Here is a 27,902-nt window from a genome sequence, read left to right as displayed (position 1 = left end):
TGTTCGAATTATAAACATGCTGAACATGGCTGAAATTCTGCCAATGGATTACATATGCCATTACCTTGAAAAGAGAATCAGGGCACTCTTTTGAAATTTGGGACACAATGCAGACATCTTGAATGCCTGTGAGGAACACACAGTTGCAATGACATCACCATTTGGCTTCCTGTTTAAGCCTGGCTGAGACTTGTTCTGAATAAATCCTCTCTTTGTCTCTGTCTCTCTCCTGTGCTACGACGCCATGGTTCAGCCAAGGTTTTAGAGAAGTCAATGGGCATCAGGACCAATCACCATAGTAACGCAGCACAGCTAAGGACAAAGCATGAGTCACCACATGGTTCATTGCTCCCTGAACAAATCCATGAGACTTTACGCTGTCTTTCAGAACCGTATTAATAAACTTGTCAGGCTCAGCATCGTGTTATGACACCGGGAGTTTGTTGTTCATTTATAATGTCTTAATAACTCAAAACATAATGATCTTTTATTCGTATATAAATAAAGATTTTATTGTATCAAATGAAATCTTTATAATTAAATCGTTCAAAGATCTAGAATAAAAACAACTCGGAGACAGCAGATCATAAACATTTCTTAAGCAGGACACTACCAGAATATGTAGAGGTAATAATCTCAAATCAGTACTGGCTGGGAAGTTTGGTATAAAAACAAACAAACAAAAAAAAAACCCACTTGTAATACTTATAATAGTAATAAGTCACAAAATACATTCTAAAATATCAGCATTATCATATATCATACAATTAATTCCATTTCTTTCAAGTATTCCTCTCATTATAACAAGATATATTATGCAATTCATGCCAAAAATACAGAAAAAGACCATTTCAAATATTAAAAAATTACACCACAAAATCAGTGATTAAAAACATTGTGCTTGATAATCTGGCTGCAGGATCATTACTTTCATTTTTCATTTATTTCACGTGTACTCTGGCACAGTGACTCAGCTGTATGTGCGTGCTGGAGGAGGAAATGTTAGCACGGAACACACCACTGTGATCTGATTGGTCTACCTGCATCTCTTAGGTGTTGCCTGACATGGAGTGACATTACGTTATCCAATGAAATCACTTTAAGAAGATGTGACAAGTGCAATCAGCTGAAAGAACCGACAATTACTAGAGTGTATTCTTATCTTCATGCAGCTCAGAATAAGCTATAATTAAATCTTACTCTTGCAGCTTACAGAGGTATAAAAGTAATTCTCGTACTCAGTGTTTTGCTGCTTTCCTGGAGCTGAAGAGGCTCGGCATAACTGGCCGACTGCACAACCGGATTATATACAATAAATGCAGGAAAAAAAAAGAGAGAATATGAGCATATGGAGTCTCAGTGGCAGTATATGGCAGAAGCTACACCTCAAATTGGTGTTCTTGGATTAGCAGCAGCCACCTGTTGTACTGTAAAGCAAAGTATAAAGCTGATCTCACGTCAGAATAAATAAGACGAGGATCAGTGCAGCTGCACTGTGTGTGTCTGGAGGTTTACTAGCTGCTCAGGTGCTGTGGTCCTGTCACTGACTGAGCTGAAGGTTATAAACTGGGAACATTGATGGATAGAGTGCTGGCATCTTCAGAAAGACAGACAGGCAGACAGACAGGCACAATCAGTTGCTAAGGCACATATGGAACAATATGTCCTACAATATAGCAGAGAGACTCATAATACAGAAATATTTTTTGCTGAACAGCATACATATATGTAACCAAGGTCCACCTACCACAAACTACAGGAAGTGGCTGTTTGACTGACATTATAAACCAATCAGGTTTTAGTTATAGCCAATATTACATAAGTCTTTGGCCTGCTAAATTTAGATACAATTTTGTAAAAACAACAGGAAATTTGTATCCTAAAGCATGTACCTAGTTTAACTCAGAAAGGTTTGCCACATACAAGAGATTTGTGGTGAGGGGAAATGCTCAGAGCTGATGTTTGAGCCAATCTACATATATTACATTGCCAAAATGAAACACACCTCACACAAGACATTATGACACTTAAATCTGAATATAAGGGTGGGATAAAGTTAAGTAGAGCAGCAACTGAGCTTAATAGATGGGCTTAAAAGAAGACAGTGTGTCAAGTGCCTGACAGTTTAAGGCCTGCACGGACTAGTGTCTTTGTCGCTTTGGTGGCAAACGCTCAAGAATGCTGCATATTTTGGAAAGCTCCTGACTCCAGGAGTATTGCAGATGGTGACATGGTGGGGATGATGGATTACTCCTGGAGTCCTGGAAGGCTGCTATATTGGAGGAGATACTCACACTATAGAAACAGGGCTAGCTGTTACGGCAGTGGAGAAGCTAATGAAACCCTCGCTGGCTCCTGGTTCTCAGGCTCTGTGGAAGGTTGAATCTGAGAGTCAAACACTGCTCTCAGAGCTGGAGGGTACAACAGAGAAAAAAGCACAAGGCTTGATTAAGACCTTTAGGTTTCTTTTTTGTTAAAAATTTTTTATTACAGCAAAAACGTAGATTGAAAGGTCAGCTTATTAAAGGTTTTAAAAGCAATATAGCAGGATATATTAAAAGAGTATAGCATTTGATTTTTAAAAATAGCAAGCACAGTATCCATGATTGCAAGCATGTGCATCTACCTACATTTCAGAGTCTTGGCCAGTGTCTCTCTCCGGCTTTCACACACCTTGTTGAGAAATTCATCAACCTGTTTCAGAGAGAGAGAGTTGTGCAGGGTCTCCAGGGGGTATATAGATGGCACCATGGAGCAACCTTCAAATCCTGAATGACACAAAATACACAAAATTAAAAATCGATGTAGAAAAGGACATGTCTAGTGCAAACATAAGAGAGCTACAATGATACAGGGTTGCCAACAGTCTCGCCCCAGACAACAAACCCCTGACAACCTGGCAACAATCCCAAACCCTTTGAATATAATAAAGTTACATCTGTGTGCTCCCAAATCACCTAATACCAAGGTCAATCCCAGAATTTCCACAGATATGCATGTGTTTTTCATTGATAACACATCTTGTTTAACACACCATGCATCACAAATCACTGTGAGCCTTACAGCAAGTGAATAACCACAGGGCTCTGTGCACTGACAAACTGCTGGAGTGACTAATGCACCACTTTAACCGAGTTGAAATGGTTATAACTCTGAACACTCCCAACAGTGTTCCGTCGCTGTATATAATCTGGTTTGTTTTTGATTTTGGTCTGTACTTGCTATAAGACTGCAGGGCTCAATGGAGTCGGATGGCACAAACTACTTTAAAGGATGAAGTGATGCTTCTTTGTATTGAGAGTATTATACCTTGGAGGTGAGGAAAGTCAGACTGCTTAATTCAGAACTAAAAGGAAGTCGTACTAAAAAGTCTGTCTAGAATGCAATCTAGCAGGTCGAACAATGAGCCCCTTGGATGTATTGAGGACAATTCATATTTTTTGCTCTTCTCACAAGCATCATGGCTCATACATCGAGTGCAACCGAGAATCTAATATATAGGAAGGCACGATTCTCGGTTCATTCACACAGAGAACCAGACGATGGAAAGGTGAGTGGAAAATGGATGGAGGGTACAAGACAAGCTGAAAATGAATGAGAGAGAGAGTATAAGAGGGAAAGGGAGATGGTTCTAGAAGATAAACAATCCTAACTGAGAAAATTTAAGGGTTTTTCACACTATCTGTGGCTTTGCCGGTTTTAAAAGCTTTTTTTGCAAATAAAATAGCACACAAAGGATCCAATTTGCTTCTGATCCATTTTTTTATCCAATTTCACTACAAAACACTCTCAGGGGTCAGTCTGCACACAGAAATGTACTTTTAAGTATCCAATTAAAATGATGAATTTAGTGGGTCTGGTGTTTGGCCAGAATGCAGAAGCTGATTCATGGCCAGGTCAATGCAAGTATAAGTCAAGAGCTTCAATTAACATCAAACGTCGGAATAGGGAAAAAATATGGTCCTTTTTGTCTTTGGTCATGCTGGGGCTAGGTGGGATGTTTTGACTATTTTGAAAAGTGCTGATCTCCTGGGATTTTCATGCACAACACTCTAGTCTATTCAAAAATAAAACATTAATTGAGCCATTTTTCCAGGTGGATACACCTTTTTATTGAAAGAGGTCAGATGAGAATGTCCAGGCAGATCTGACAAGAAGGGTACAGTAACTCACATAATTTTTTTTTACAAGCATGATAAGGAGAATCTCTGAATGTACAACATGTTAAATCTTGTAGATAGGCTACAACAGCAGCCTACATTAACAGGTTCCAGGTTATCATGTCAGCCAAGAACAGGAATCTGAGGCTAAGGTGGGCACAGACTTATCATAACTGGACTGCTGAAGCTTAGAAACCGGTCTGAGGAATCTATAATTCTCCTGTGAAATGCTGATGATAAGGGCAGAATCTGGTGACACATGTTGGACACTTAATCCCAATCAAGCATTAGTTGAAGGCCACATCCTCTCTGACCAAAGGAGAACCAGCCATAGTTTATCCATCTAATGGTGACTTCTAATGTGATGATACAGCACATGTTGACCCTGGTTACATGAACATCACAGTAAGGGTCAGTGCATTTCAGTAACCTCCACAGTCACTAGAACTGAATCCAACAGAGCCCTTTTTGGGATGTGGTAGAAGAGAAGATTCACAATGTAGCTGACAAAGAATTGCAGCAGTTGTAACAGAATCATATCTATCTAACCTGAACTAGAATCTCAAAGGAATGCTTTCAACACCTTGTCATGCAATTAAGAATTAAGGCTGCTCTGAGAGGGGTATTAGCATTATTTTCCAAACAAAGTGCTGGATGAGAGACAGAAATTGGCCAAATCAACCAGAATATAACAGCTCCAGTATAGTGGGATTTTTCCCCCTCATTTTATACGACACATAACCATATGCTGTCTTCCCATGTGGATGGTCCTGCACCGCAATGAGACATAGTAATAAAGCATAGTGCAAGATGCTAGACTCAGAGAAAGCAGAACAAGGATGGGGATGCAGCAGAAAAAGAGGTGTTTGAGTGGGTGGAGTGCTACTTCGGAAATCAGTCACGGGACTGCCAGTTGGAGCGAGCAGGTGAACGAGAGGAGGGGGTAGAAGGAGTGATGGAGCTGGTGAGTGAGCACAGACGTCAGCTGAGAACTAAGTCAGCAATTCAGCATCATGGTGCTGCTTCTCAGCAGACTTAAAGAGGAAGGAGGAAAAAGTAGAACGCGTAGTGAAGCGGAAGAGAAAGATAAGGATCATAGAAAAGGGAACATACAGGAAGGAGTGTTAGATCTGGACCAAAGGGTTTTCGAAAAGGAAATGGTAGGATTCTTTCCTCTTTTCCCTATAAGCATATAATGGAAACAGTCTTGGACAAAGACAAAAGAGAAACAGAGGGAACAGAGTCAGGACGTGGTTGAGGAAGATAAATAAGTCTTGTTGTACAGCACGCGGCACCTTACGAATGTCTACTCACAACTTCTCAGCTCAGTGAGTCAGCAAGCGAGACAAATTACCAACTACAGCCGAGCATTTCTAAACTAAAAGTAGAGCCACTGCAGCACTGCAGCCACTAATTCACACTTCAAAGATAACATTAAAAAGGAGTCCAGTATAATTAAAACCACCTAACCTGTGATCATGTCTGAATGGGGCGTTAACATCGATGAGGAAACTGCTCATCTTGTCAATTCAGTGCACAATTTATATATGGCCTTTTACTGTGTTTTGCATTAGAGTGTGGGGGTGATCTGCACAGCAGCTTTATGATTCCGCTGTGTTCAATCACTCTGACACAAAACATAGGCTATAAAATAATTCACAGCTGCTGCTTTAGATGAACAGTGTGTTCGCTGTGAGAAATACAAAATAATGTGTTATAGTAAAAGACATGGGTGATAGATTTAGCCAAAGAATTGTTTATATCAGTTAACACTTTTTTTTGCCCACATGCACCATGAAACAAATTCAGGGGCTCATTGGAGATAACCAGCAAGGCTACTGCTGTGCAGAATTTCTCTCTTCATCACTCAACTGTGCATTAAAATAAAACTAATACATGTAACACAACAAACAGTGTTGGCTAAACTTGCTAGTTAACATAAGGCAGCATTGAACACAGTATGACTACGTAAACGATGCTTTTTAACATTACTAAACTGCATTTATGAACACTCGCTCTATGTCTGATTTTTTAAATGTAAAGTATTGGGCAAGAGCTTGTGATTTGGCACATAGATCAGGACAGACTTATCTCCCTAAGGCTGATTCATTTATTTATTTATTTTTTCAATACAACTGCCACATCAAATTGATTGAAAAGTTGCATTTAGCTCTTTGCACAAACACTTTGAACCGCACATTCAGTATTCTACTAATATTTAGGCTTCTCTGGATCAGGCCTGACACTAAATAATTTTTATATGAAACAACTTAAATGGTAATCACTGGGGTGACTGATCACAGGGTTGAACCATAGAACAGGTAGGAATATTTCTTTTAAGTTATTATTATTTCACCTAACTCCCACCCACTACGCAACAGATGCCGACCGAAAGGGTGAATGCGAGCATTTAAAGCCAGTTATGGCATCTGTTCAAACTGCTGCACATTCACAGCTGGACAATCTCTTGGACTCATGGCTATAGACAGCTGTGATATAATCAGTATTCACATTCACAATCTTTTGATGATATGGTAAAAGTAAAATAACCAAAGTCCTCAAATACCAATAATCTGGAAGTTTCCAGAGCTAGAGCTTCTATAAAACAAACTTCTTCAATTTATGTCCTTCTTTTCAAAAGCTGTAAATAAACTGCTAATGAAGACCTTAAAACTACTGCTGCTCCTCAAAAATCTTGCTTTTTCTGCTAAGAATATAAACAGATGTAGAGGGAAAACATGACAAATTTTTGGTCACACATTATCCATAATGCATCTGTCACCAAGACACAAAATACTGTTTTTCAGGGAACAGCTGAAAGATTTCTTTCATCAGCTGTGATTTAGCCTGAGGATGTCAGCCACGGTATGAGTGGATAGATAAGATTCACAGTGCATCTTAGCAAAAACTGTGAGGACAGTTTGGTAACCCTTGCCTTTATTATCATCTTTATCCGTAATGTGTAACGACTCATTGTTGTTCGGTATCTTGTTATATAACAGCTACAGCATGTCCAAAATGGAAACTGGAATTAACAGTGATCATTAATTCTAAAGCACAATGATGGCAAGGTTAACGATTTTTCCATACCCATTGAGCTATCAGATATCACCAAGTGCATGACAATGCAAAAAAAAAAATAAACAAACAACAAAAAATACAATTAAATATATCATGAGATATATGTAGAAAAAGGAGATGCACGTTTCGACTAAAAAAAAAAAGGAAGAGGAATTAATTCAACCAATAATTGTGATTTAGTTGGTAAATTCAAATATATTGGGTGAGAACAAGTTTGAGGAGAAATAATGGGAAAAATCAAACTTGAAAAAAATGCTAATTAGGGTCATGAAATCAAAATGCTAACAAATCACTAACTGCTATGTTGAAATGACCCCCAGGGGGCATGCATGTATCTAAACACAGGGATTCCAAACAACATTCATACCATTAGTTGGATGCCTGGCATATGACACAGAAAACCTCTTTACAGCCGGCATTGAGAGCAACTCTGAGGAAATAAAAGAAGCATTGTCACTCTGGTGCATTTGGACCCAGAAAGCCAGAAATAATCGAATAGTATGAGCAGAACCCCCCCAAACCCTCTAACCGAAAGTAAAACCCTTCCAAAATATGTTCTGAAATATAGTTATATAAAAATTATATAAGAGAAACACTACCCTCATCCCTCCCATTTCCATGGAGTAGCATGACAAGGCACTATTTTGGGCATAATTTTAGTGGTCTGATATACTGCAGACCTAAGGCATAATCATACAGTGACACCCTGTGGCCAAAATTTCAATTATGCTCAACTTTGAGGCAATATGCTTGCAATAAGAGCCAGTCCCAAGATATTAACCATGCAGATGGCTCTGAATGTAAATCTATCTGGTAAAAGCATGGAAAGGTGTACTTAATTACCATTAAACTTCAGCAAAATGCACCGTTGTGGCAGTTTATCAGGTTCACCTTAGTGATAAATCAAAAATATTGTGTCATAGTACTTGAAGACATCTCCAATCAATTTCTCTGTGTCAATATGTATCACTAAATCCCCCCCCAGCAAAATGTCAATAAAATTACTTTGACAGTGAAACACAAATACTGACTGTAGATTAGCTATTTACAGTTTGTCCGCCTTTCTCTACCCTGTTTACCTGTCATAAGGGACCACCACAAGATCACCACTAAAGGGCTAGAGGTCAGTTAGCACTAATTGTGCACAGAAGAGCATGAATTTATAATGTGGGCCAACAAGATAGGTTTGTCTAATAAAGCGGATGACAGACTGAGTCCTGTAAAACACCCACTAACTTGCTAAGTAACTGCTATATCTAAACAACTATATACTCAGTTGTCTCAATTGTAAATAGACTCGGCAGATCTAGGCAGAACAGATTTGTCAGCCAAATGAATCCTGTGCTCTCTAAATATTCACTGATAGAAAAGAATGGGGCAGATCGATGGGCTAAGACAGAATTGTACACATAAAAACCTATATAATAACCTTATAGTTGTTAGATAAATGGTCAAGTGGAGGTACAAGGAAGGTGTACCTGATAAACTATAGCAAATGTCTATGGGCAATCCTGTTCTAATCTAAAAATAAATAATGGAGTTAATAAAAGCAAAACAGTGCCCTCTGGAGGCGATCACAAGTTTAGCAGATTTTGAATATTCTGTGTACAAATATACTGAATAAATAATAAGGCTTTCAAAAAAAAGGCACTCTTACAAAGAGGACCACAAGTTGCAGTCAGATAAAAGAGGAACTAATACACTACTTTCCTTATATCAGTGTCAGTAATGAGCACACACATAGGTGCACGTGCACACACACACACACACACACACACACACACACAAAATCAGTAAGTTGTTCTGCAAGCACAAATAGTGGTGCTGGTTAAACTCTGACATGCAATGCATCAGCCTTAAAGTTTTAGTGTCTGATAAATGTGACACGAATAAATAATAAAGTCTATATGCAGAATGTGAATTTAAAATGACCAGCTGGATGAAACAGAGGGCTGATTAAGAGTTAGGGTTTTAGCATTCAGAAAGCCTAAAGAGAATCAACAGGGAAGAGAGGTCAAGGTCAGCTGAAGCCAAGAGTTTTAAGCAGAGACCAGGCTTTAGAAAGAAGCTGGGAATAGACAGAAATCCAAACGTCTGTGCAGCTTTTAGCCAAGTCTGCGCATAAACAAAAGTCTGTATGTGGGAGAGGCGAGTTTTTAACAACAGAGTAGCACAGGAATAATTGGGAAGCATGGATTGCCAAGAGCAATAGAAATGGATCAGGAATATTGCCAAGAAACTGTGTGTATTCTTTTGATCAGCTTGCTTTATTGAAGGCAGAAGGCGCAATTGGACAGAGGACATACCCTCTCTACTGACTCGCCTCTGAGGAGACGTGGCTTTTTTGCGCTGGGATCGGGCCAGCTCTCGAAGGTTGGGGGCACTGGAAGACACCCCCCGGAAGGAGGAACTGAAGAGGCCAGTGAACAGTGAGCCTGTGAGGAGGTGGGAGAGACCATGAGGTAGACAGAGAGGGGTGTAGGAAGGGAAAGGGTTGAGGATAGTTAGTTTTCACTCCTGAGCATGCAGCATCTCTTAAAAGGTTTCATGGTTTTCATGCCCACTGAAGGGACTCTTGGGCATTACATTAGATATTAAATTATGTTAGTTTAACAGCTAATATCAGGCCACAAACTTTTTCTGTCCTGCACCAAACCTCTGTGTGTGCGAGATGACACATAACAACTCCAAAATCATTTCACACAATACAAACTGTTCAGTGGAAACTCAAAGTGTGTTTAAATACTGAGTAATGGAAAACTAACTGGTTCCTGGAAGAGCAAAAGGAAACTCAAAGTAGTGTCACGTTTGGGACATTCCAAATATTTCCCATGAACTGCTAGTCACAGACAGGCTGTCCAGTTTATTTTTGTTCTGCTGGACCAGATGCAACATACGCATTGTCACTAACAAGTCCTGCACAAAGGACAGAGTCAAACACTGTTCATGGATGTATTTATATAAATATTTAGACAGCAATGTCTCTATTTCTTAATCATCTTCATAGCTAGAATACAGCAGCACACACACAACTATTATTGTTACGATTAACATCCTGATTAATCGTAGACTTCATACTGAGTTTGTTAATTTCTTTATCTTTCCTTCTAATGGAATATAAACTTTTTTGCAGTCCATGACATATATAATGTGAACACTGTAGATACATAAGTTTCAAGTTTGTAACATGAGACACAGTCTGCATTGTTTGATCAAGGTTTTTTTTCCCTGACAGAAATAGGACAGGCCTGTACAACACTCACTGTGCTGCCAGAAGCTACATTTAGACACACTATGAACAGACCCTTCATGTCAGGGCCTCATAGGTGCTGTACAGAAAAAGTTACCATTTTATTAGTATCCAGGTCATCCACGAGATAGAGAGCGAGAAATGTGATCTGATCACTGACGCTGATGACGTAAGGGCATGTGGTAGGTCTGCAAGAGAGTAACATTTGATACATACCAAGGCCACCAGATTTGACCTCACAGGGTTGGCGGGAACATGATGGAAAGAGGCGATAAGCTGCACCACGAGAGGAGGCTGTGCTCTCAGAGAGGACCTGCATTCAAAATACATACTATATATGGAGCTAGAACAGGCAGGAAGACACTTACTGACAGTCAAGATGACCAGCTAATATTCTTCTACAGAAAAACATTTGACATCTGACACTTTGGGGGTCGATATTTTTGCGATATATAATTGCTATCATTATATCTATTTTCAACGTGTTAGCAAAATTATTTCCACATTATAAGAAAAAAAAATCCATGAATACATTTAACTGCTACAAAACTACATTAGCGTCAAATCAGCAGCTTGTTGGAAATGTGATATGGTACGTCACAACATTTATATCATAGTGTCACACTGCCCAGCCCAACTTCAGCCAAACTTCTTAATTTACTCTTAGCCACTTCCCTCCCACCAGTCAGGTCTCCCAACCATACGACAGCTAACAACCACGGAGGGTGAAGGCTAACGTGTGCTTCCTAAACATACCTAAAGCCAGCCAATCACATTTTTGATCTGCTGCTCATGCTGTACCTCTGATTGCATAACACAGCTTTTATTCTAATGAAATTATAACCCTCAAATGGATGCCAACAAATAGCAAACCTAGGTATCAAGTCCAGACCACCTAAATAAGATTATTTGGACCTGCATGGCATCAGATGATTGGAATGCCAGACCTGTAAATTTACTGTGAGCTTGAACTTTTAAACATAAAGTAATAGGAAAATCTGTCTATTATAGAGACAAATACTAATTATTTCATATTTTGCTGTTTATGGTTTGTAAGATGCCTTAGTAGATCATTAGCTACCTTTCTAAATAGCTGGCACACATAGCGTGTTAAAGAACAGTACCTCCATGGAACCAGTTTTTCGGTTACGAATCAGTGGGGATTTTCTGTGAACGTTTACGTGCTCAGCAAGAATGGCTCGATCAGGTTCATCCTGAGACAAATCCTCCAGACTGCCCAGATTTTCTTGCTTATCCTGGTTCTGCACTCAAATCAGACATTATCTCGATCTCTTCTATTCTAATTTCAAAGAGTTTAGATAAATTTCTGTAAAAAGGTTATTATACTCTTAGTACATTCACAAATACACACACCTCAGAAGAGGCAGGACGGAACCCAAAACCCATTGGTGCATTTTCCTCATCACGACAGCTTCTGACCCCGGGACTGAAGTGTAGCTCTACATGGAAACGTTCCTCTGAAGACGGATCCTGTCCACACACACATACAGCTATATGGACACTCAAATACAGAAGTAGAAGATACACGTCAGAGGATAAAGGCTTTTACCTTATTATTGTCTTCATACAGCATAATTACTATCTGGGTCATGTAATTGAGTTCAGTTACAGCACTGAGGTAGTCCATGGCCTGCTTCCACTGCTCGTCTTTTTCCTCCTAAAACACAACAGCATAAAGAGAATGATTCATTTTAAAATTGGATTTAGAGTTGCACCTTTCTCTATACACTGTGCGTGTTTGGTTGGCTCATACTGACATTTAGAAGGCCTCCGTATCGGAATATGCTGAGCAGGGAATGCACATGACTCTCACTGGTGAAATAAAGCCGGGTCCGCACATGCCGACCCGGAGACATCACGCCTCGCGAATACCTGAACCACCAGAAGGAGATAAAAACACAACCTGATCACTCACAAAGTTCACATCAGTTTAACAAAAATGATATCTAATCAAATGAAAGCATTCTGAATACAAACACATTTCTGTGGCATTTCTAATAATGAGATTATTATAAAACAAATGTTTATTATGGCGTAATAAAACATTATTATGGTTTTGTGTAGAATTTCTTTCTAAAAATTCAACTCATTTTAAGTGCTTGAATTTGTCACTCCATTCCATTATGAAACAAAAATTCTGTTATATATTGCAAATACTATGCAATATATTTCTATGCAATATGACAAATATAGGGGAATATATTGTTTTTGACAAATGTACATTTACTTCCAGGGTATTTTAATAACCTTGGCTCATACATTACAAGGCAAGTTTGCACACGCTCGATTGAATATATATTATTCATTGTCTCAAAGACAATTTAATATACATAATAAAAATAAATAATAAAAAATTAATAATTAATGGTTTTGTATCCATTTATTTCTACATTGCTTAGTTGGTTTTCAATTATTTCAAGAAATAAATGCTTGAAAGCAAAGTTATCTGCCAGTAAAATAAAATAATTTAATTTTTTTGTTCAAAAAAGAAAGAATTTTTTTTTTATAATAATCACACGATGTATATTAAAGCTGTTTTCACTCACTAAGACATCATTTTTTTGCACAAACAACATTTTGCATCCTTTGAAACCTTGGGTAAGGCTCGGATCAAGACTGCTTCAGTACTTTCTGCGACGACTAAACCATGAAATCGCACTGCCTTACGGAGATGAATAACGTTGTGTAGTGTATTATATTGTAATGAGGTCCAGAGGCTCACAGTGGATGTAGCTTGTTGACAGCCTCGTCCTCATGTGTCCTTTGGAGGTCCAGCTGGATTTTTTTAACCAGAGGCAGGCAGTAGGCACTAGCAATGTCCAGCTTTTCCATCTTACTTATTCCATACTCCTGAGGTTGCAAACACACATGAGAGACAGAAAACAAGGAGAAGACAAGAATCAAACTGAAAAAAATCTCTCAGCCGCTCTACCTGAGGAATGATGATGTCAGCGAGTGCACGAGACAGCCGGAAGAGCTCCAGCATGTTCTCCAAGCCCAGAGAGCTGTTGTGCTGTGTGTCATACTTCACACAGTCATAGATGTCTGGAATTTTGCTGATGTCATAGCGGCCATTCTTCATGCGGAAGTCCCTCTCCAGCTTGGACCAGCGCTGGAGCATGAGCTCCAGAGTCTCACTGTGGTACAGCTGCAGATCTGATAGGAAACAGTCCAACTGTATTAAATAAGACAAACTGAATAGTTTATTACTGCAAATCAGGGTAGATGGCAGATTTGGATTGCACAGATTGGTTTGCGATGTCAAAATTAAAATTTCTCATTACTTATAAGGATCTGTGTGCTAAGCTAGTGAGCTAAACTAGCTAATGCTAGTGATAAAGTAGTATTCATTGTTGTGGTATTTTTTTAGCTAATAAAAACCTAAAATTCTATCCATGTCAACTTGAGAACTAGTTTATAGGCTAGCTAATGTCATTTTTAATTAAGAAATATTTTTATGAAAAATGTAGGAAATGTAGCAATACCCGCAGACTTGGGGTCCTCTAGCCGCTTGCGAATCTGCCGTGTAAGGCTCTGAATGAGAGCAAAAACCTTGTCACAAGTTTTGACAGGATTTTCTATGATATTCATGGAGTTGACCAGAGAAGGGCTTTCAGTTGGGGCAAGCTGGAAGAAATGTCATTAGGAGAGAGTTAAACATACAAAAGAAACCTTTGACACGGGTATAAAAGGGGGAAAGCTATAGCTAGAGAACTATGTGGTACTTTTTGGTAGTCTTCCTCTGTGAAGTCTTGGTCTTTCTGCATGATCTCATGGAGCCGAGCTTTGACACGCTGTTGGCAGTCTGTGAGCGAGTCGCTGTCGCTGTCCAGCAGGCCATTCATATTAGCACTCTTAACCATTTGCACAAGGATAGGAGTTAACTCACCCTCCAGAGCCAACAGCCCCTAAAAAAATACACACACTCCATTTGTAGCGGATGTGACATATCCAGACATATAAAAGCACGCAAGTATATACAGACAGGTACCTTTGCGAAAGCAGCAGCGGTCATCTGCACCCGGCCCTCGTCTGAAGCGTAGATCTTGAGGTCATGGCGGTAGGTGCTGTGTAAACGCAGTAAGCCACAGCCAGGGAAGCCAGCATAGTCTCCTGGGAAGAGTGCATAGTCTTGCATTTTAGCAAAAGTACAAATGCTATTGATTACAATTTACCAGCTATTTACAATGTGCTTGTTTAGTTTTCCCTTTTGTTTCTGTTCGCTGCTAAAACACTAATGCATTGATATAAAACATTACATCTCTTAAAAAGATGATGATGACGACAGGCTTGTCTGCAAAATATGGCTAATTCATGCAAAGCTTAGGCATGAATGATAATTGTCTCTGTGGCTTTTTTGATATGTGATTGTTACTAGACAACACAGACTTGGGATCACATTAAACAGTCCAAAAGATAAGAATGTGTAGAACAACCATGTCACAACACAGACTTGTGTACTTAACACTGCTTAGGTAACTACACAAAGCTTTATTACTGTCAGGGAGACTAACATCATGGAGTCTTTTCACGTCATGTTACAAAAACGTCTGCACACAGCACAGGCAGCACATTGAGCATTAAATGATAATGAGAAAAGCAACACAGAAAGCCAAATATCATTCCCACACTATAAAGCCCTTCTTACCACAATCAGTAGGGGACTCACAGCCCAGGGATCTGCGGTTATCTAGTTTATAATTCAAGGTAAGAGAAGAGCAAATCAGCGAGTAACACCGTGTTACTCTCTTTCTAACAGTAGAATATGACTCAGCAAGAACATGGGAAAATGTTTGGCCACGGTTAGTTTCTGTTTACTCCAAAAATAAAATGTTAAAAACAATGAGAAGGAACAAAAAAAGAAAGAAATCCCTGTCTTCAATACATTTAGTTTTGCTATTATTGTTTATTCCACTTTATGCATCATTGCATCAAGAGCATAGTGCTTGACACATCACACGTCTCACTACTCCAAAAGCAGCTGTGCATGTATTTTACATTATATCAAAGTCCAGAGGTTGATAGAGGCAGTCGTTGTCCATTACAAAAGTCAGAACCACGTGACATGAAGACATTAACTGACTGCATTAGTGACATTAATGACAGACTCTATACTCTATAAATTTCAGTGATTTCTTGTACAAAATATGTACTGCCTGCTTTTCTGAGCCATAATTTCCATTTATGGGAGCTGGCACAGGGCCATGGTTCATTATCTTCTTGGAAATGCCTTGTGCACTTTGCTACTATGTTACAGATAAAAGAAAACTTTATTTGTGTCACAAATAAATAATTAATAATGAACTAAAGTAATATATCTGTTTAGATAAAGTCCTCCAGATTAGTCAGTTAAAGTGTGTGTGTATGTGTACCTTGTCCTCCAGGGTACATGCAGCGGAAAGCCCTCCCCAGCTCTTCAGCCTGCACACGACCGGCTGGGGTCAGCTCGCCTCCCCACTTTAGCACCAACAGCAAAGATGGACCTTCCTTTTGAGCGTCTACACACACCACAGTTTAAATGTTATACACACAGAGATATTCACACATGATGTAATATAAAGCTGTGCATCAGATCAAGCTTCTGAAATCCTGTCTTTATTTTAATAATGTGTTCACCTTCTTCCTCACTTGATGCTTTAGGCTGGCCATTGGGCAGGTAGGTCAGCTGCACTTTGCGATTTATCCCAGAGAAATGTCCGTACCTTAAATACAACACAGGTCAAAACATGGGGTGCAGACACCAATGTCATACTGTTACACATAACACCCACAAGCCAAAGCATGGCTTATCATTTGCTAGCAGATGCTCAATCGCTGTCATGTTTCTAGAAACATGTGTCAGGTTGCCCCTTTCAAAGCGTTTTTGGCCCAAAGCTGGTCCTTTAAGCTTTAGAGGCATATAAGAGAACATTGCTGCAACTCTGATGCCACTTTGTGACTACACAAAATGTGTGGTGACCTGGGAAATCCCTACAAATGAGGACATTTATAGACAGTTATAGTCTTACCTTAACTTTATTTTTATTATATTACTTTTTGCAGATTCTGATTTCTATTTATGCCAAAAAAGAGAATATTCATTAGGCTTATGTCCATTTCGTTATGGCACAACTATCCAACAACCGGACTGAAACATGACATTTAGGGTACGGGGAAGTCACACACTTTCAAGGTTGTTGAGATGTGATTATTTTTATGTTTGCCAGAATTCATCATAGTCATATCAGTTGGGTTTTTCCAATAATAAGGCCCCTTTTACAGATCTGAATAAAGAATGGCAGTTTGAAATAAAACCACTACAGCTAAACCACTAAGAGCAACATGCCAACAAATGGAATACAAAATAAACAGATAGACATCTGATTACCAACATCTGATTATCAGACGTCAGCAGTTTAAAATGCTTTAATACTTGGTTTCGGAGTCAGTCTATAAGCAGAAAGTTCAAACTGACACTGAACAAGTTTTAAGGCATTTTACAACAACTGTTGTACATACAGCCTCTATTGTACATAGAGGGTTCCTGATTTCAAACCAAGCACTTCCTTATAGGTTACAGTCATGTAAATGTTCACAAAAAGTAGCCTTCCCAACATGTGTTAATTAATCAAAGACCCTAAGTGATGCATAGCAAGTGGGTTGGTTGAAGTGGGCTGAGGAAGCATGGAGGATTAAAGATGGATGGAGTTTCTTTAGCAATAGAGTCAGTTATTTAGGACATGCCTGAGGTGACATGCATCATAAATGCATAAACAATTCCCATTGCCCTCATTGCGGGAATTATAGCGAATGAGGGAACGCGCATTATCTCGTTGTTAAAGTATAAAAGGCTAGAGGTTAATAACTATGAACTCAATGGCCTCCATGAGGATGAATGAACTTCAGGAGTGCATACTGATTATCATTCAGGCTGGATTCCCTTTGGAGAGAGTGGGCAAAAGAGATGGGGGGGTGGGGGGTGGAGAGAAGAAAAGAGAGGAATGAATACTAAGATACTAATCTCAGGGGCAGATATATCACAGAGATCTTTTTCTCATAAAGAACAAATTACATTTGACAGTGCTCATTATTAAAAATGTAAGTAGTTTGGCTATTGAAGGACTATATTCAGAGTTAGGCGTGTTCCCAATATAGAGAACTGTGCATCGCTATTCAGACCTCAAACGTAACTACAGACTTAAACATTATTCAGAAGTTGCACGTGAGTTGCATACATTAAGTGGAGTCAGCAATGCTTTAAATTATTCACTATTCTGTTCCTGGACTTAGTCCAGTGCCACTGATCTAATCTCATTATGCCACAATGTATGTTTTGGGCTGTATATTTATACTAAATAAATCTATAGAATGCCATGTGAAGCCAGTATTAAATATATGAATGTGATTAAATGTATTAATTAATCATTGCTATCATTAGTTTTTATTTTTTTCACAGAGAACTTCGGAATAGTCGACATATTATGTGGGTTCATTAGATTATTTGCACACAATACAAAAAATAGCATTGCTGGATCAAGTGCTTTTTCATTAGAGTGGCAAGTAAGGAAGAGTTTGCAGTAACTTATGTGATAGATTACAACCCTGACGATTTATGCAGATATATGCTGCCGATATACTAGTCTCCTGTTAGATCTTTATTCATCTTTTTGTTCATATATCATTGTATTATTTTTATTTCCTTCTTTAGTCATTTTCTATTCCTGATTTTTTGGGACTCACAAATAGGTTTAAGGGCAGAGCTGTAGATGCTATTGGAAACCGCATAACACATACTTCTACTCATGACAAAATCTGGCAACCTCAGAGGTGAGAACTATATGGAGGTGATTTACATATACATACATCTAAATGGGAAGCACAGAACATGTTTTAACTGCTACTGAACTTTCCTCACATCAGTTTTAGACTTATTTTGCCTACTCTGAATAGAACCCAAAAATATTACACCATTTTATCTATTAGGAAAATATTGTATATAAAATGCTTCTGACCAAGACTAGACAAATAATTCAATATATGTGTGGTGACCTGGGAAAACTTTTCATGTGGTGCAAGGGGTTTTGTGACCTGAAAAAAGTTTTTCTTTTGAATATGTCTGTAAGATGAGAAAGACGAAAATTGCAACAAGTAAATTGCAACTGTGGTGCACATTTTTTTGTGAGCTGCTATCTCATTAGAATTTAGCCTGATTAGGCTCATATCCATTTTGCTACAGTATACAGACAGACTGACTGTTTTTACTAGAAAATGACGCTTACCCAATATGACAACTGCAGAAAGATATCCACAAGATATCCAGATTTCCAATGGATTTCGGTAAATTTGTGGTTTCTTCAGGTGGAGTATGATTACAAGCAAAAAAAGAGACTTAAATTTTTTACCTTTTTTACTGTTTGCCAGAATTTAACAGTGGCAACAGCCAATGGGGTTTCCCAGACCGCCACAATTATGGAAATGGAATAATGTCAAAATGTTCTATTTAAAAATAATATCTGGATGTAATGTGAACAGGACAGCAAAAAAAAAGGGTGCAATAAGGTAAACGTAGTTGAGAAATAAAGTTAAAAAGCGACTGACCAGGGAGGAGAAGAATTTTAAAATAGGGGTGAAGTCATCAGGATGTGTTACTGATAATGTGCAGCAGCTCGGTGCCATGTGATAGGCCTGGCACACACTGTTAATATTAATCTCTTAGCCTTAAGTGTTCACTTATAGTGTACTCACATCTCCAGCACAGTTTTCAGCTGTTCCAGTTTGGATTTCTTCTCCTCAATCTCACAGTCATTGTGCTGCCCCAATTCAGCTAGCAGCTGACGGGCAATGTCCAGCACCTCCTAATGACACAAATTAAAGATGATTTCAATTATGGATTTTAACCAGACCATAAAAGTATGATCATGCAGAGTAATTACGAAAACAGCCCTTCCACAATTCAAGATTTGGACTAATTCATGATTAATCATTATTAAAGCATTACGGGACCAGATTTCCTGCACACACATTCCAGCACTCATTATTATTATTAGTATAGTCAATGCACCTACTTCCACACACACACACACACACACACACACACACACTAACCTAAACCCAGTGCTGTACCAGGGACCCTGGAGCAGCGAGGCGCCACCTCAGGTATGTGTGCATTAATATTATACATTGTGATGGAAAATACCAGCCACATTAAACATTGAAGAGGACATGTAAAGCTAATCTGAAGGATACAGATCACGGACTCTGACTTAAATATGCAGTGAACTGTTTGACTATAAATCAGCTGAGAGATTTAAATTGGGCAGTGCTTACTTTTTAGAATTATACAGGGAATTATGTATACATGGAAACCTTCAATACATATTCATTATGACTGCAATTTGTTTATGTATACAGTATTTCTAGCTCACTTGGGTTGGTATTCAAAGGCTAAATCTATTTACCTTTAAAGCTCTTTGTTTAACATTTATACCCACCTGGAGCTGTTTTGGTTTCTTTAGTTTGAGCTTGCCTGTCTTGTAACCACCATATTTTTCAAACAGGTCAAAGAACCTGACAAAAAGGCATATAAGTTAGGTACATAACACCATAGCTGACAGCTCTGGCATGAAGTGAGGTGCACAAATGGAACTTACAAAGCATTTCTCACTTCCATCTTCATCTTCTGTTTGGGTGTGCGATCTCCATGACGGATGACAGCGATCACACAACGGAGCTCCATCCTGAAAGAGACCAAAAGGATGGATATGAGAATTTTACTGTGTGGCAATTTATAATGTGGACTTTTAATACTAACATGCCACACCCATAATACTGTGAATTGTGCACCCAAAACTCCTCAGTAAACGCCAACTAGATGTCTTCTATCATATCCTTGTAAATTTACTACCTTTGGCTGCTCTTAATGAATTCTTCAGATTTGGGAATTCAACAGTGTCTTCAGTAATGTGGTTTTACTAATGAATAGGAACTGCAAAGTAAAATGGATGAATGGACAAATAGTACACACATGGTTCCTGAGGTAGTAGGGACTATAGGGATGTCCTCTGCTTCCATGGGGATGGACCAGGGGATATGGAACTGAGGAGCCAGTTCTCGCATCACCATGTTCCTGTCAGAGGGATTTCAGAGTGACACCAATGCTTTAAAAAATTATGTTCAAGCATTTCAAAATTTAACATGATGTTAAAATGAATATTTTATAATAATAAAAAATAATAACATAAAAATAAGGCAATAAATCATATTCAACACCTGATTTTAAAAAAGCCTCACCTACCCCAGGACTTTGGCACAGTCATCATAGTATTTCATGGAGTTCTTTACAAAGCTAAATCCATTTACATCGCAAACAAAGGAGTGGCCGTTTGCTCGGAGGAGGTCAAAACCGCATACGGTTTGCTGTGGTGAGCAAATATCAGTGTCAGTTGACTCCAAATTTAATGGTGGACATAAAATTGTTGGTAAACAACAACATACCTTGAATGCCATACACACTTTGCGAGCCACAAGTTTCTCCATGGCAGTGAGCATGACTGGGTATCGAATCTCCTTCCCCTCGCTGTCTCTCTCCACCTTCCCATCCAGAGCAGGGGACTTACGAGCTTCTGCATGGGCATAATCAGGTCCTACTGTATACACCTATTATGCGAATACACTGTATTAACGTTTTAAACTTTCATTTAGGTAACACAAGCAGCAACAACTACACATGAAATTGCACATGCCTTCACATCTGTTCCGTCTGTAGGCATGAATTCCTCATAAATGTAAGATCCAGTCTTACGAACAGTGCTCTCAGGGGAATAAACACTGCTGCGGCTCCCAATCTAAAGCATATAACACAATGAAGGAATTCTCTCTGTAGAAGTAAGCTGATGTAATAGGAACACACATACATTCTAAGTACTCCTGACATAAAGAGGATAGATAGACAGTACGGCACCTTCCTAAAGAGCCTCTGGCTGCCTCCACCAGCTGAAGTAGGATAATAGATGTACACATTGTGGTCTTCTGCAGAGACAGGCTTCTCCACAAAAGGCTTATGAAACACTTCCCCATTCACCTCAACATGGTCTTCTCCTTCTACCAGGTTACATTCTGACACACACACACATTAAATCATCATAATCATCATTATTATTATTATTATTATTACTACTAGAATTGGATCAGGATCTAATGGTACTCAGTCCCCCTGGAGTGGAAAAGTTTTACCCTCATGCAGGTCAAACAGACAGTTAGAAATTAAGCTGATGTGACAGAAATGAGCACACAGCCAGTGTGGACACTGCTTAATACTTTCCATTACCTGCATTTTACAATTCATCCTTTTCTTTTCTATTTTGTTTCCATTGTTCAGAAATGTTGAATTAACTGTTACAACAAATTCCATTTTCAGGTCCTTTTCCATTCAAGTTAACTAAAATTTTCTGAAAACAAATTTAATTCACATTCAGTCGGACAGTTAGTGCCTTGTTGTAGTCTAGGAAAGGAGCAGAAATCTTTCTTGTATTATAATTGATCAATTTTTTTTTAATACAAAGACAAACAGATTTAACTACTGTCAAAAAAATACTGCAAGCAGGTACCAGGTAGGTGTGGTCAGGTTTCTGTAGGAACAGCAATATATAGAACAGTCCTACATATGGCTCTACTTAGGCTTTGAGAAAGCGACATATATATATATTTATAGTGTTATGTGATTCTGTATGTGGTATAACAAACACAGTCACATGCATTTGAGAGCCAGAAGATGAAGATTTCTTCATGTACTTTGGATACACTGCACTTACCTTCTGGTCGGTCAGGGTCCCGGTTCAAGACAGCATAACGTGGCAGGTCAATACCCTCCTCCTTCAGAATGCGGTATACCTCTCTCCTAAAACCACAAATATTCAGAAGGCTGTTTTAAAACATAGGAATAGCACACCATTAAACCTCAGAACATTTAGATAGATCTTATCTACCTGTCCTGAATGAAATACTGCATGTTCAGATCATTGATGAGAAGAGGGTTCCTTAATTTGGCATAACTCACTGCTTTGTCCAGGGGAAATCCTTCACATACATGAAAAAGAGCAACCATGATTTACAGTAACAGGATTATTATTAGAAAATTACTACTAATAAGTGTTATGTACTCAAGCATGTGTGCTACCTTTGGAGTGAAAGGAGATGAGGCAATCACACAAAGGCCAATTCTCTACTGGTTCACTGAGTATGACGTCCTCAGGGAAGATGACCACAGTGATGTACTCAAACTTACAAAGGCGCTCCATGATCTGGGTCATAGGCTTGGAGTTGGACTTCTTCATCATGGAGCAGATGCCCACCACAATCTGACGCTCTGAATCCTGATGTCAATGGGTGAAATCATGGCATTACAGCAAGTGGTGAATCAAATTCTGCAAAGTTTGATCAATTTCCTGCTGCAAATGAATAGCGAGTGTGCCGAGTTTATCACTACTATAACAAAATTTCACCGGGTTTTTTTAAACTCTGCTATTTTGCTAGTTTCTTAGATAATCTAAATATTGTAATACATATCCCATAGAAACATCTCTGATAAGTATTTGTTCTATTTTTGATATCCTCTACCCCTAGTAGTATAAGATGAATAACTATAATGTCTTTACCAGATCGTCATCCTCCTCCTCTTCATCATACGGTTCTGAAATGTTCTTCATGTTTCCACCCTCCAGTTCTCTGCGCGCATGGTCCTCAAAACCTACCAGGAAACGGGTAACCTCGCTGCAGACCTCCTCCTCCACCTGTCCTTCTGACTCTGACATGCCATGCACGTGTCAGACAAACACTGCAAGCTCCATTGTACCATCACGTGCCAGCAATCACCATCAGAAACAAGTCAGGGTACAGAAGGGGAACTTTCGTTTCTTCTCATCAGGTGATTTCAAGAATGTTCTGTCCTGATCATTTGATCTCTTTCCAGAATCATCTTTCCATAGTTCAGGGCTCAGAAAAATGGGAGGAAATTACAGTGTCATTCTGCAATAAATGAGAAATCAAAAGTAAGGCAAAGTGACTATTAGTAATAAAAAACAAAGGCTGTAGATTGCAAATTAGTTTTAGATAGGCACTGACACTTTACAGTACACGGTATCATGTTTCAGCCTCCATATAGATAGTGCATGCTATTACGTAGACACTAACTTGCAGTCAACACCATAAAAATAGAAGAAAACGTGCTAGCAAAAGCAGCCAAAATGTATGCTTTGGTTTCATGAAGTTTTCATTTGTAGTCACTCAACTGTGCTCAATTTTTTAAGGTTAATGCAGGCCAATCTGTTTCTGTGCTAAGCTATAGAACATTAACTCTGTCTGTGTGAGTATGAGTGTGTGAGTGAGTAATACACACAGCCTAGGAATAGCTCAAACACCCTCGGTGAAGCAAACTGGGGGAGGGAAGGGAAAAAGATCAAATGTCTCTGGTTCCCAAACATAACTCATCACCTTGTGTAAGTGTTAACAGCTAATATTAATCAAAGTGGAAGCTATTCTTGTGTCCTGCAACACTACCACGTTTAAATATTCATACATAAACACAGTTATAAATAAATGGTGAAGGACTTACAACTAACTAACATTCCTAACGAAACCGGAGTCCATTCCAAAGCCACTTAAAGTGTCCATCAAAACCTTCCAAAGCCATGTCCATCAAAACATTGGATAGTCCAACAAAACTGCAAATCACTGTGACTGAGGGATATGGAGCCGATTGGTGAAGGCTGGCTTTTTACAACATATGAAACTAAGCACAACCCATTACTTATCTTCTTGGCTTTATTACAGGAACTGCTATCTTAAACCTCTGTTTACACTGGAGAAGGCAGAGACTTGATTTTACATGCTCACTCAACTGTCACACACCTAAAATTTCACCATCTCTACCGATACACAGAACATAAATCAAATAGATTTGGTCAAAAAACTTCAGTCTTTTCATAATGTAGTCTTTGTTGAATAAGGTGTTTTTAAATGGTTGATGCAACATACACAAGTGACTGTTGTAAATAGAACCAAAACCTTGGCCTTAGATGGACACTCAGTATGAATAACTAGAAAATTGGAAAAGAAAAAAAAAAGAAAAAAAAAAAAGTAAATAAACGAATTTAAAAGATAGCCTTCTTGTTGTGTGTACACTCTGAACAGTCCAGCCTTTTCTGAGTTTACCCCGAACTGGCAGTTCCTGGTCAAGTTGCATAATATCCAAAAGCAAACATCTCAAAGTAACTAAGTAGCCGTTTATGCCATGTTCAAAACATATTGTGTTTGTTATTTTCAGTAATTTTCCAACCTTACATAGACCCAACCTTTTTCTAAGGAAAAATAAATCCCATGACAGCATGTAATTGTTCTCCAATCTTTCTAAATTAGAAAATCCCAAGCTTTGCCTGCAAGCCTTTTTCTGGCAGATTAGCAGCCAGTTTAACCACATGCCATAGACTATAGTGCTGCCATAGTCTTTCACACAAAGCAACCTGCCAATTGCAGCCAAACACCGTGGGCTTTGAGATCATATCCTGCAAAACACCTCTATTATCATTACAAAGATTGCCAGTGCATTAACAGCTTTCAAATCATAGCTCCTATAAAACAAGCGGAGAGTAATTAGCAACTTGGGATTTAAAAACATCAAATAATATGGTTCTCTGATAGCTATTAAAATGATAGTAATTAGTTGAACTATTAATATTGTCCAAGGACAAGGATGGGTTTTGTTTGAAGGGAGGTAGGGAGTTAGATAGCCAGCTAACCAGACTACTAATGCCATAGCACCGTTACTACTACACAGTGTGATGTGTAATCAAATAGTAAGACAAAGTATTAAGAATGTAACCCAGATTTACCCTCTGATTAACTCTGCTCGGCTAACACTGGTTATGATCCCTGAATACAGATCTTCTTGTTGTGTTTCTTTCACCACAAATTTTCGCTTTGACAGTATACCACGTAACACCATTACTCAGAAGAGGGTGGACCAGAGGGATGGTAGTTGGCGTCACAATGTTGTCATTTGTTTCAAGTGAGGAAATGTACTGCTCTTGAAATTACAAGAAACTGTGAAAGCTGCTGAAGAAGCACCCTTCATGTCTCCAAGGTTAATTATCCACTAAACTACCAATAAATGTGGAAATATGTGGTTTCTGCAGCAGACCATAGGCTTGTACTGTTTTCTACTGCTTTTCCATCAGCCTTGCAGAACCCTGACTATTCCTTATGATTTTGTTATAATGTAGTAAATTACATAGTGGTGCTGTAAACAGAGTGCATTCAAAGGGTTAAGTGAAGTCAAGGTGCTCATAAGAAACCCAGGAATCCGAAAACTGGCTGGAAATTGTAAATTAGATTAAAACGTAATGTAACATAATTGATATAGGCCCACAGTACTGATTCCAAAGTAGATTCATACTGATTTTTTGTTCCCTTTTGGTTTCATATACACCGTATCTATCATTTTTGCTTTTATAAATATGCTAGCATACAGAATGAACTATTCTGCTCACTAAAGCACAGGCATAGTCACACTGTAGGCCAAGACTACATTAAAGTGAGGCAGCTGTTCTAAAAATAGCCAAGTTTAAAGTGAATGTATGTGATGTTCCTAATTTCCCCCTGCCTCTTCCCTGTTACACTTGGCTGGTGTATGCACTAATTATAGAGGGTACTGAGTATGACAGAAATTCACACAGTCAGAATGGGACACTGGCTATTAATGGGCGCGCGCGCGAATTACAGCGCGTGCAGTGATAAGAGCGACACGGATGCACTCGAAGAGGCGCAGGCGCTCGTCCGGTGTCTCGCGCGCATCTAGATGCCATTAAACAGCCCTTACTGGGCTGAATCGCCACTGACTTCCTCCTTTGCATGGAAGGGCACTACAAAGGGCGTGAAATTATGGCTCGTGCACCCTATCTAGTGCACTATATATTTCGTATGAAGACATTTGACTCCAAAGTTTTTATCGGTATGAAGCATGAGGATATGCAACCACCTCATTATTATGATTTAATATAATATGCCCAAATGACATTGAAGCCGTACTTCCCGCACTTTCTTTCTTCCTTCCTTTCCAGCTATTATACTTTTCATGTTTAAGGAAAAGGAAACAAATTGCACACCAGCAATTTCTGCGATTTCTTCCCTACGGCTAAAGAGGAAGTTGCTTCATGGGAAGAAAATGTGTTCAGTAATGATTAAGAAATAACGAATGAAGTGGGGAAATAATCCATATAGAGAATACCAACTTTCTCATTAGCAACTATTTTAGTGTCACGTGAAGTCTAATCCGTCCGGCACTCAGCTATATTGTCAAATCATTTTGTTCTTCAAAAAGTTCAAAAAAAGTTATCAGGACATCATGATGCACTGATTAGAATAAGATGGAGTACAGCAAGAAGTTACCGAGAGTGCGATATACTCACTTGTTGAGAAGGGGGCTTGATTTGATGACAGCGACAACTTCCTTGTCTGTTGCCAAATGTAAAGCTTCAGACAGAAAAAAAAAAAAAAACCACACACGGACTGACTTCTGAGTACAAGCAAAAACGCACACTACTCTACTAAGTAGTATGTGAAAAGTAGTAGGACACCTAAAGTGGTGTAGTGTTTCAACATACTAGTTAGTACGGTAGTGTGTGTTCTTGGACGTATCCTACTTCTTTCTTTTGAGGGAGGCATGTGAGTGAGTACAGACACACACTATCAGACTTAATGACTGCCACCTACAGCACTGGCGATGAAGGTAAGTTCATCCACTTCGAACAGTCATCCCCAAAGTTTATCTTTTAATGTAAAATGATAAATACAGTTATTATGTCTTTAGCTTTCTGCCATTAAGTTATAGCCTAGTGAGTATCAATGTAAGTATTACCCAAAGTCCGGATATTACGCAATACACAATTCTCTGTCTCAGTGTATATCTGCTCTCTCTCTCTCTCTCTCTCTCTCTCTCTCTCTCTCTCTCTCTCTCTCTCTCTCTCTCTCTCTCTCTCCTATATGATTATGTAATATAGTTTACAGTAAGGCATCCCAGGCTTAAGGGAGCAGCAGAGGGCTCCATTTGCAAAATATATTATATGTCCTTGGCAACATAGTATGTATAAGCTTTGCATCAGACCTCTCCTCTTTGGCCAGTATTCCTGAGATCGGTTCCAGAACCACTGTTGACCACAATAACATGGTTGATCGAATGAATCTTTATTCTGCAAGGTGTCTGATAGATATAAACACAAGACATATAATCGTTCCTGTTTTTCTAATGATCATGACATATGAGTCCAGTGAATATGACCCAATATATACGAACATGCATTACATTAAAACACCTTCAACATATCTTGTAAGGCATTAACTCCAGGACCATGTACAGTAAC

At 38.8% G+C, this 27,902-nt stretch overlaps 1 protein-coding gene across 12 annotated transcripts; it reads right to left on the bottom strand.

Annotated features, from left to right (window-relative positions):
* Positions 1-516: 516 nt before the first annotated feature.
* Positions 517-27,183, bottom strand: ppip5k1b (diphosphoinositol pentakisphosphate kinase 1b). Of its 12 annotated transcripts, none has more exons than XM_058396579.1 (29): positions 26,952-27,182; positions 23,145-23,514; positions 22,667-22,862; positions 22,476-22,566; positions 22,302-22,387; positions 21,452-21,606; positions 21,234-21,335; positions 20,986-21,147; positions 20,786-20,907; positions 20,516-20,617; positions 20,142-20,228; positions 19,983-20,058; positions 19,237-19,346; positions 16,129-16,214; positions 15,885-16,010; positions 14,504-14,625; positions 14,238-14,420; positions 13,998-14,139; positions 13,450-13,668; positions 13,235-13,367; positions 12,270-12,393; positions 12,062-12,169; positions 11,866-11,982; positions 11,616-11,753; positions 10,708-10,804; positions 9,548-9,676; positions 7,609-7,671; positions 2,631-2,768; positions 518-2,411 (listed from the first exon to the last, which is right to left on the bottom strand). In XM_058396579.1, exons 2-29 carry the CDS (start codon positions 23,298-23,300, stop codon positions 2,317-2,319), a joined length of 3,465 nt encoding a protein of 1,154 aa, XP_058252562.1. In that variant the 5' UTR covers positions 23,301-23,514; positions 26,952-27,182; the 3' UTR covers positions 518-2,316. The 12 variants fall into 12 exon arrangements, 10 of the variants coding, with proteins under 10 accessions (XP_058252568.1, XP_058252562.1, XP_058252564.1 ...); XM_058396581.1 differs by having other exon boundaries at positions 12,270-12,384; positions 26,952-27,181; XM_058396580.1 differs by lacking the exon at positions 26,952-27,182 and adding an exon at positions 24,101-24,238.
* Between the last annotated feature and the right edge of the window lie 719 nt (positions 27,184-27,902).

Source organism: Hemibagrus wyckioides, linkage group LG08 (assembly GCF_019097595.1).
Source record: "Hemibagrus wyckioides isolate EC202008001 linkage group LG08, SWU_Hwy_1.0, whole genome shotgun sequence".
NCBI classification, from domain to species: Eukaryota; Metazoa; Chordata; class Actinopteri; order Siluriformes; family Bagridae; genus Hemibagrus; species Hemibagrus wyckioides.
This window is presented reverse-complemented; position numbering and strand designations above follow the sequence as displayed.